Here is a 10,838-nt window from a genome sequence, read left to right on the forward strand (position 1 = left end):
CTGCACAACCTGAGCCCACAAATGTCTAAAAAAGTCAACAATAATTTTTTTGTTTTTTGGTTAAAAAGTCTAACAATAATTGCTGTAATGCTAAAGTTAAATCCTTTTTTTTTTTTTTGGTGAGAGCTAAAGTTAAATCTCGCGAATATAATTGATGAGAAGTACTGAGCAGCATCTGAATAAATTTCTTTACTTTATTATTTTCCTTCAAAGTCCCCAAACCTCCGTACCTATAAACCAGCTTTTCTGGTTTCTGAAAGCCTTCCTCCCTCCCTCTCCTCTTCACAGCTTCAATTGATGGTTTCCACGGGGGAAAAAAGGGTTGTTTCTAAAGATCATGAATCAAATGGAAAGCTGTACGATGCTCTACTGAAAGAAGACACGAAAGCAGTGATAGAACTCTGTGCCCATATGGAGGACCATGCGTTACACATACTGACTATACACGAGGACACAGTGCTCCACAAGGCCGCTTACTCGAAACAAGCTGACCTGGTACTCAGTCTTCTCGAAGACTTGCCTTCCTGCCCTGACAACAAAATGCGCCGCAAAAACCGTTCTGGAAACACAATCCTCCACGAGGCAGCTACTCTCGACCACGGAAGCTCGGTGAAGGTAGCAGAAGAGATGATAAAGAGAGATCAAGAGTTGTTAAGAATGCGCAACGAGCTTGGAGAAACCCCACTCTTTCGAGCAGCTCGCTATGGTAAAACTGAGATTTTCAACTTTCTGGCAGATAAAAGTTTAAACTATTGTGAAAAGGAAATGCAACAGTTCGTTCAGAGGAATGACAAGACCACTATTCTTCACATCGCCATCCTTTCTCAGCACTTTGGTTAGTTCCCTAGCTCGCTTTAACTAGTCCCAGGAAACAGTCTGTGAAATCGTATTTTCAAAACCCGAATTACCGTATACATATTGTTTAACTAGCTATATCACCATTCTTATTGTATTTACATAATTTCCCCTTAGACTGTTCTTGATTTGCTTTATGTTTTGGGGGGCTGTGTTTTCCATACACAAAATGGCATAAGTGCAGGTTTAGCTTTGAAAATCGCTACACACGAACGGTTCATGGATTTAGTTGGTGAAAGAGACGAAGATGGGATGACCGCCCTTCAGCTTCTCTCATGCAACCCCAAAGCTTTTGAACCGGTGCGCAGACGTGGATTCCTCAAGAGAATTTCCAGTAAGGATAAGTATCATAAAGTCAACATAATCAACACTATTTTCCTTCTTTTCTCCTTCTCAGCACATATAAATGGTGTGATTTTCTTTTTTATATTTCTTGTCAAAAGGAATTTTTTATTTCATATATAATATTTCTTTAGTGAGGATGGGTTTTGCTCCCTGTCCTGTCTTTTCTCGTCCTGCTCTACTTGGTTCTCCGGTTCTATCTTATTTCATTTTGCCCCTATAACTGCTCCTTTACTTTCTCTCAGATCATTATTCAAGGGAGTAAATTTGGTACTGAATGCAGTTCTAGTAGGAGAATAATTTATTATTTTATTTTATTTTTATATAAGATAAAATTTTTATTATAGATTAATCTAAGTATATATATGTGTGAAACTCTTTTCTACAAACTTGAACCTCCACAAACACTTCTACTATTATTAATGAGAATAAAATATTTTGATACTTATTGATATTGGTAGTATATTATTTTGAGGTTAATACTATTTATAAACTCACACACAGACATAGTTGTATGTATGTATTTATTTATATCTTTATAATATGTTATTAAAATCCACATATTTTGTAAACCCAAATATTATCCTAAATACATTAAACTAAGAGGAGCATCAATATGTATAAAATCTTGCAAAATAGAAAAAGTTGCTCATTTTACACATTTTGAGAAAAAAACACCCACATCAGTGGGTGTAAACTTGTGCATTTATGCATAATTGCTACAGTAACCGTGCATATATGCACGGTTACTGTAACTCTTCTATTTATTATTTTTTATATATTTTTTTTCTCTCCTCTCTCTTGCCTTGTCAGACTCTTGCACAATTACTGTAACTCTTCTATTTATTATTTTTTATATATATATATATATATATATATTTTCTCTCCTCTCTCTTGCCTTGTCAGACTCTCTCTCACCCACTCTTCAATACCAAGAAGAAGAAGAAGAAGAAGAAGGAATTGACCATCACAATAACCCAGCACCACTAACCACCACCACTGCAACCCAGTACTGCCAACCACCACCACAACAACACAGACACACCACAAAGTCATCAAAATCTTTCTAAATCTAGATCCAAATTCATCAAACCCATATACAAATTCATATAAATAATCAAATTGAAATTGAAATTGAAAAAAGAAGAAGGAGAAGAAGATGCTAAAGAAGAAGAAAGAAAAACCCAAACCGAAATTTTGCTTTCTTCGCCCAAAAACACTGCCCTTAATCAAACCAAACCCAAAATCATCATCTATAATAAAAATATAAAACCCAAATTGTAAAAGAAGAAGAGGAAAGAAAAAGATTCTCAAAAGTAGAAAAAAAAAAAAAAAAAAAAAAAAAAAAGGAGAAGTAATAGAGGCAAAGATAGAGATAAGGACAAAAAGAAGAAGAAGAAATGAGTGTATTCAAACTCTCAGAAAAAAAAAAAAAGAAGAGTTAGGTGGGGGTAGGTGGGAAATAACAGAAAAAGTGAGAAAAAAATTATTTTAATGAAAAAGTATGTATAATAGATAAATTGATGTGGGTGTTTTGTAAAAGTGATGGTGTAAAATAGAAAAAGTAAGTTTTTTTGTATAAAATAGACGGAATCTTTTAGACATACTGATGCGGTTGCTCTACTGTATTAGATTAGATAAAAGTTTTATTACTTTTTTAATTTTAACTTTTTTATTGTAACAACTAAAATACCCAAAAAATAAATAAATAAATAAAAATCTTTGATAAGTATTTTATCTAGTATATTTAGAAGAGTACAAAGTACCAGTACCGATTTTATGGTTGATGTGAAATTAATATCACCAAATATGATCGATACTAGTACAGTATTGACTTCCTCATTAATGTCGAAGTTACCCAATTATGGATGACTAATACCTCTAGCCCACTCTATTTCCATTCCAAGTTTTTCCCACCCTGTATGTATAGGGGATGGGACACCTCGATCCAATCTTGCCTATCCATGGTTGAACTCCTTCAATCATAGAGCTAGACATAATATTCTGTTGTTGATTTAAATCTCTCCATTTATTATTATTATTATTTGAGTGTGTCAGTGTGTGTGATTGTAATAGTTTAGAGCATTCACATTAGGAATTGTAAATGCCATATGTAGGCATATTTTAGCATTATGGCACTAAAAGTGAGCTTCATCTAATCTGCTATAAGTGTAAAATTGTAAAATTTTTTGGCATTGTACTACAATGCCATCGTAAATGTACAATGGCATTGTAGTACTATTGTATCTCTTTTTTTAATCACATTTATTCTCTTTCTCTCTCTCCTCTCTCTTTTGTCTCTCCTTTTCATTCTCAACTCTCTCTTTCCTTACCTCTCCGTCTTCTCTCCATGGGTCTCTCAAGTCCGACTCACTCCTCTAGCTCATGGGTGTGGCTCTTTCAAGTCAGTGTGGGTTATGGGTCTCTGAAGTTCGTGGGTAAGGGTGATGATTTTATGGTTAATGGGTTTCGGCTCTCTTAGTGATGGGTTTTGGCTTTTGGTTTGTGGGTGATGTGTTGGTGGCGGTGGTGGTGATTGATGGTGGTGGAGGTGGTGATTTGATGGGTTTGTTGATTTCTGATTTGGTTTTTTGATTTAATAGGTGGTTTGGTCTCTCAAGGTGGTGGTTTGGTTTTCTGATTTAATGGATTTGTTGATTTCTGATTTAATGGCTTTTGGTGCTTGGTGTGTGGCATGGTGGTGGTGCATGGTTTTTATGGTTGGTGTAGTGGTTGGTTGTGGGGGTTGTTGGGGATTTAATGGCTTTTGATTGGGGTTTGTTGGTTTTTGGTTTAATGGGTTTGATTTAATGGCTTTTGATGATTGGTATTTGGTGGTTGGTGTGTGGCATGGTGGTGGTGATTGGTTTTTGTGGCTGGTGGTAGTGACTGGTTAGGTTTGGGTGGTGGCTAGTTCCTATTTGCCGGTTGCCAGTGGCCAGGCTTCAGGTGGTTGGTGGTTCAAAGAAAGAGACCGAGGAAGAGAAATAGAGAGTTGGGGGAGAAGAGAGAGGAAGAGTTGAATTAGAATATGTTATATTATTTTAATAGGTAATGTATATTATTTTAATGTGTAGTATGGTAAAATAAAAGTTGGGATGCCGGGTGTATTGTAAAATGGTATGGTATAATTGATAAAGTAACTTTTTGGGTTGATAAAATAGGATAGGATAGAATGCTCTTAGGAAAGTATTCTTACATCGTAGTTAATGTAAACTTCGTACCTATAGAATTCATTTTCATACAAAATAGAAATTTTAGTCCAATCTAATCTGAGTGTATATGTGTATGAAACTTTCTTCTGGAAATTTGATTCTTGGCCCTTATCCCTACATAATTTCACAAATATTGGCCATATTTTATTTTAGTATACCAACACTTTTTTTTAGAGAGTTTCAACTTATAGCGTCCGTTCCTTATAACTGCACTTTTTATATAAACTGTGTACAGTTTGTGCATAATCAACGTCAATAGTTCGTTGGGTGAAAGTCAAATCGTTTTAAGTGTATTCAGTTTTTAGGATAGTCATCTTCAATGATTTGAGGAGTCATTCATTTTTAAATGTATTAAACTTTTAGGAAAGAGTCATCAATGATTTGAAGGGTCACACATACTATGTCGAGTGTTTACGTATGCGACAAAAGTTGTATAATTTCTTGACGTTATGCCTTATATTCTCTTAAAAATGCAATTTTTTATTAAAATAATTAAAAATAAATATAATAATATGCTACTAACCTTCCATCTCGAACTTCTTCCTAAACTTAAAAAGTACATTGACCAATAATTTAATGGGTTTTACTCCCCTGTTCTGTCTTGTCTCATCCCGCCCTACTTTGTTCTCTGGTATTATCTCAACCCATCTTTCCTCTATTGCTTTATCTTTCTTTTATCTTTGTCTTCTTTTTATCGCTCTCATAATTGCTCATTTACTTTCTCTCACATCTCTATTCAAGGGAGTAAATTTCGTATTGAATGCAGTCTTTGTAGGAGAATGAAATATTTTGATACTAATTGATACTGGCATATTGTTTCAAGGTTAATGCTATTTATAAACACACACACACACACACACACACACACACACACACACACACACACACACACACATAGTTGTATGTATGTATTTATTTATATATTTATAACATGTTATTAAAATCTACATATTTTGTAAGCCCAAATATTAGCCTAAATACATTAAATTATTGTATTAGATTAGATAAAACTTTTTGGATATACACCATTGTAAATTTCTTTAAAACCTTCTCCCCTGTGTGTGTGTGTTAAAAATATTTAGTATTTTAAAAAAAAAAAAGTATTAGATTAGATGAAATGTTTTATAACTTTTTTTAATTTTAATTTTTATTGTAAAACCAGTACCAATTTTATGTTTGATGTGAAATTTATATCACCAAATATGACCGGTACCAATGCAATATTAACTTCATCATTAATGTCAACGCTACCCAATTATGGATGACTAATACCTCCAAGTCACTCTGTTTCCATTCCGAGTTTTTCCCACCCGATATATATAGGGGGTGGGACACCTTGATCCAATCCCGCCTATCCATGGTTGAACTCCTTCAATCATAGTATTTGTCATTGAACTCCTTCAATCATAGAGCTAGACATAATATTCTGTTGTTGATTTAAATCTCTCCATTTTATTATTATTATTATTATTATTATTATTATTATTATTATTATTATTATTTGTGTGTGTGATTGTAATAGTTCAGGAAAGTATGCTTATGTACATTGTAGTTAATGTAAGCTCTGTACTTACAGAATTAATTTTGATATAAGATAAAAAATTTACGCCAATTTAATCTAAGTATATATATATATATATATATATATATATATATAAAACTCTTTCCTAAAAATTTAAACCCATCTCTTACCCCCACATTATTTCACATATATTTACCGCATTTTATTTTAGTATGCCAACACTTGATATATGAATTGTGTACATTTTGTGCAGTAATCAATGTCAATAGTTCATTAGGTGAAAGTCAAATCATTTTAAATGTATTCAGTTTTTAGGACAGTCATCTTCAATGATTTGTGGAGTGACATTTAATCGATGTCCAATAGTTTGGTAGGTGAACTAAAAGTAATTCATTTTTAAATGTATTAAATTTTTAGGAAAGTGTCATCAATGATTTGAAGGGTCACATATACCGTGTCGAGTGTTTACGTATGTGACAAAAATAGTATAATTTCTTGATGTTATGCCTTATATTCTCTTAAAAATGAAATTTTATATTAAAATAATTTAAAATATATACAATAATATGTTACTAACCTCTAATCTCGAATTTATTTAAAAACTTAAAAAATACATTGACCAATAATTCAATAAGTTAAAAAGAGGTTTTTATATAAACATACTAAATTATCAGTTCGTGTCCTTTTTTGTGTGTAATTTCGATTTCGGACCAACAATATTGTAGTACAATTATATAGTTTATTGGCTAATACATTAATTTTTTACTTTTATATATAACTATAATGTCTAAGGCTACATGGTTAAAAGTAAATTATAGTTGAAGGCATTGTTTTAGCCTTCGAATTTGTCGTTTACAGACTATAGTTCATCTTTAAGCCTTTTTTTTAGAGGACTTTTATTTATTTATTTATTTATTAATAATAATAAAAAGATATTAAACCCTACAAATCCTTACAGACCTTTAAAATACAATATTGAATAGTTCTTTAGTAATGAAATTGCTTAAGGTTACTCAAGGATAAAATCTTTACATGATTTGATGGATGAATTTAGAAGAGCCTGGAATTTTTTTTCTTTTTAATTTTCTTAGCAATTATGTGTTTATAATGTCTATATAAAGCTACTAATTAATTTCACTCTTCAAAAGTCAAAATGTGCTGTAGTTCGGCCGAGGGCAATGACGTTTCCATGGAAAAGTTAAGCCATGAATCAGCGTTAGAGCTTGCCAAATTGTTAGTAAAACAAGACACCTCATGGGAGATCACTAGTTCTGGAATTGACACGAGTAAACCAAGGCTGCACAAATATGGAGGTACTACTTCTGATGTTTCAACTACAAATGAGAATGTGGATAAACCGGATCAGCTGCCCTCTTCTATTTCTTTGCAACAAGTACTGGAACTTGGAGGAATTACACCATTGTTTCTAGCAACTAAGTCAGGGTGCATAGAGATCGTTAGAGAAATACTTGAAATATACCCTCAGGCAGTTGAGCACATTGATAATGAAGGGCGGACCATATTGCATGTAGCTATCAAGTATCGGCAGTTGGAGGTTTTCAAGCTTGTGTTGACAATGGAAGTAGCAATGAGGTGGCTGGTACGAAGGCTTGACAATGATGGGAACTCCATTCTGCATATGGTTGGAATAAAAAGAGATGATTATGTTCCTGAAAAATTGCGAGGCCCTGCACTCGAATTGCAAGAAGAGCTGCTCTGGTTTGAGGTGCTATTTTTAGTAACTCCACCCTCATTTATTACTAAAACATTATCAGTTAACTTGTGTGTGTGGTTTCAAGTTAAATCAATGGATTCCTGTTTCTTATATTTAATTATGTACATACTGTTAACTTTGTTTAAAATTTTAGCTGATATGATATTGGGTACATATTCATATTAATGATATTTAATCTGAATCATGACATGGATCAATTTAAAATGTAGAAGATCCTAATTAACATATAATAGTTGCAACTAGCTATGGCTTTTAGGCTAACTGCACTTTTTTTTTTCTCAGTTTCTTGGTAGACAACATGCCAAGGGTCAAGTATCCCCTTAACAGCCTTATTTAGTTAAAAAATGGTAAACTTTAAAGTGTAATTCCTCAGATGCTGTACCCTAAAGTTTCCAATTGAAGTTGCATGTAGTTTTGGGAAACTTACATGTCTCAATCCAGTACTAGAGGGATTTAATTGAATTAGCCTCTGATGTATATATAATCAAGATGGCCTCTTCAAAGGATGTATTTTTGGCTGGTCAATGTGGTTCTCATGTAAATGTTTATGTGTGCAGCGAGTAAAGTCCGTCACAAAAGCCCATTTCATTGATCATCGGAACAAGAAGAAGCTTACTGCTGAAGGATTATTTGCTAAAAACAACACAGAGCTCCGGAATGCTGCCAGAGATTGGCTAAAGCACACTGCAGAAGGATGCTCTATTGTGGCAGTTCTCATCGCGACAGTTGCCTTTGCCGCAGCCTACACAATACCAGGAGGTCCTAACCAGAATACTGGTGTTCCACTCCTTCTCAATCAATCTTTCTTCGTGGTTTTCACAGCAACTGATGTACTCTCACTTACCTGTGCTTTGACCTCAGTGGTTATATTTCTTTCAATACTCACAGCACCATTTAGATTAGAAGACTTCAAGCATTCGCTTCCCAACAAGCTCATGCTAGGCTTCACATTTCTTTTCCTCTCCGTTTCAATGATGATGATATCATTTTCTGCAACGATCATCCTAATGATACGTAGTAAAGAAAGGTGGACAAAAATTCTCCTCTATTCCCTTTCTTTCCTTCCAGTTGGCATCTTTGCACTAGCGTATTTCCCTCTTTATCTTTCTCTGTCAAATACTTACAAGTACTTGCTCAAGAAAATAATGGAGGCATTTCCTTGCCGTACTATGTCTACGGACACCTATTTCTTCCACAGCAATCGAAAAGCCAAAAATCGTAGTTCCTCCATTCGCCTTCAAGGTGGGAACAATAATAATTCCTGTCGAGACAACTCAGTGGGAGAACACTGTGGTTGCCATGATACATCACAGACCACGCAATCCCCGGTTTAAGAAAGCCAAATTGTTGAACTTATGAAAAACAGTCTTCTGTCTTGATATGCGTAGGGCTAGCCTAGACATTTTGGGGCATAAGGCAGAAATTAAAATAAGATTTTTTTTTATTTTTTTTAATTTATGTTCTAAATTTTTTTGAAGTTCATTATCAATATTTGTTGTATTGCAAAATTGAACATCATTGTTTTCTTGCAATTATATCGTTTCATTATCTTCTAACTCTTTTTGGTAAATTTCATGCTTATTTGTAACATTTTCATCTAAATTTTGTGTTGTATTTTTTTATTGCTAATAACAAATTTATCCATTCATCCTTTTTGAGACTCAATTAATTTTTTTTTTTTTTTTTTAAGTTTTTCATATCCAGATACATATTTTATAGTAAACATTTCTAATCAAACAATATATTTATAAAGACTAGAATAAAAAATAACTTTCAAGTATAGAGCAATAGAACTTGATTAAAAAGTATTATTTTAATTTCACCAGACAATAACACCTGCATAAAATAAAGACTTACTTTTTTTTTTTATAAGTATACTAAGTATTTTTAACACACACACAGGAAGATAGGAGAATGTCTTAAAAAAACTTATAATGGTGTGTATCTAAAATGGCCTAAAGACTTACTCTTTATATTACCAATAACTAAAATATACATATATAAAAATGCAAGATTTAAAGAAAAAAAAAAAAAAAAAAAAAAACCGAAGCCCAACCAAAATAGAATTTCAAGTGTCCAAGCCCAGCCAGACAAGAATAAACCAAGCCCAGCCAAAACAGACCCTATTATGGAAGTATCACCTATAACAAAAATAATAATAAAAATAAATAAATAAAAAACAAACGCAAGCTTTTTTTTTTTTTTTTTTTTTTAAAGAAAATAAAAAACTACTTCAAGTCTTCGAGGCCCAACGGCCAGCCAGAATAAAATGTAGAAGTAGGCCTAGTGGCCCCCAGCCAGCAAATAGATAAGAAACAGAACAAAAGGAAAGAGAACAAAAAGTCAAAAACGCATAATCAAAAGAAAGAGAACAAAACTATACCTCAGTTGGTCAGTCCTCAGTTCAGATTAGAGTCTTCAGATGTGATCGGATGATTATTGATTCAGATTGGAGGAAGCCAGTAGAGAGAAAGAATGAGAGAGACAGAGAGCAAGAGCTGAGACTTAAGAGAAAGAGGCAGAGAGCAAGAATGAGAAATAGAAACGGTAATAATTTTAGGGATTGTATATTTTTTATTTGTTGTGGTTTGTGATTGTTTTGTTGCTAATTTCTTTGACCGGATTTTGTAGTTTATTTTGTTGAATTTTGGTTTATCTAGAGGATAATGACGTTATTTTTGGGATAATTAATTTTGTTTAAAGCAAAGAATTTTTGGTGGTACCAATGTTTAGCAAGATATACTAGAATTTTTTTCCTTTAGTTACAAGGATGTGCCAAAATTTTATTTTATTCTTCTTAAACTAATTTTTTTTTCCTACCTATCCCTACTTTTTCAAAATTTTGGGGCCTCCCTTCCACTTAGAAGCCTAGGTAATGGTCTAATTGACCTAATGAAAGGGCCGGCCCTGGATATGCGTAGGAAATCTTCATGGGCACTAGAGAGACAGACAGTGTTGATATGTATATAACTCTTGAATTTATGGTTTCTATAATATTGTTTGGTCTGATATATAGTATTTAATCAACTCTTGAATTTTTGGTTACTATGGAATTGTTCTAGCCAAAAAAAAAAAAAAAAACCTATATAAACACTTCGATTTAAATACTATCTGGACTCGCTCTTGGGTCTTAACTGTTCAAAGCTTCCTAAGGTCGCTAAAGAGAATA

At 33.1% G+C, this 10,838-nt stretch overlaps 1 protein-coding gene across 1 annotated transcript; it reads left to right on the forward strand.

Annotated features, from left to right (window-relative positions):
- The first annotated feature begins 266 nt into the window (after nucleotides 1-266).
- On the forward strand, nucleotides 267-9,053 carry LOC115992670. The gene is made up of 4 exons (XM_031116896.1): nucleotides 267-835; nucleotides 1,040-1,209; nucleotides 7,109-7,660; nucleotides 8,227-9,053. The coding sequence occupies exons 1-4, from the start codon at nucleotides 298-300 to the stop codon at nucleotides 9,001-9,003; spliced, it is 2,037 nt and encodes a 678-aa protein (XP_030972756.1). The 5' UTR covers nucleotides 267-297; the 3' UTR covers nucleotides 9,004-9,053.
- Nucleotides 9,054-10,838: the final 1,785 nt, after the last annotated feature.

The sequence above is a fragment of the Quercus lobata genome, chromosome 5, assembly GCF_001633185.2.
Source record: "Quercus lobata isolate SW786 chromosome 5, ValleyOak3.0 Primary Assembly, whole genome shotgun sequence".
Taxonomy (NCBI): Eukaryota; Viridiplantae; Streptophyta; class Magnoliopsida; order Fagales; family Fagaceae; genus Quercus; species Quercus lobata.

Coding starts and splice junctions, on each gene's coding strand:
- LOC115992670 (XM_031116896.1), top strand. CDS start 298: ATGGTTTCCACGGGGGAAAAAAGGGTTGTTTCTAAAGATCATGAATCA. Junction 836..1,039: donor CATCCTTTCTCAGCACTTTG/GTTAGTTCCCTA, acceptor GCATAAGTGCAG/GTTTAGCTTTGAAAATCGCT. Junction 7,661..8,226: donor AAGAGCTGCTCTGGTTTGAG/GTGCTATTTTTA, acceptor TTATGTGTGCAG/CGAGTAAAGTCCGTCACAAA.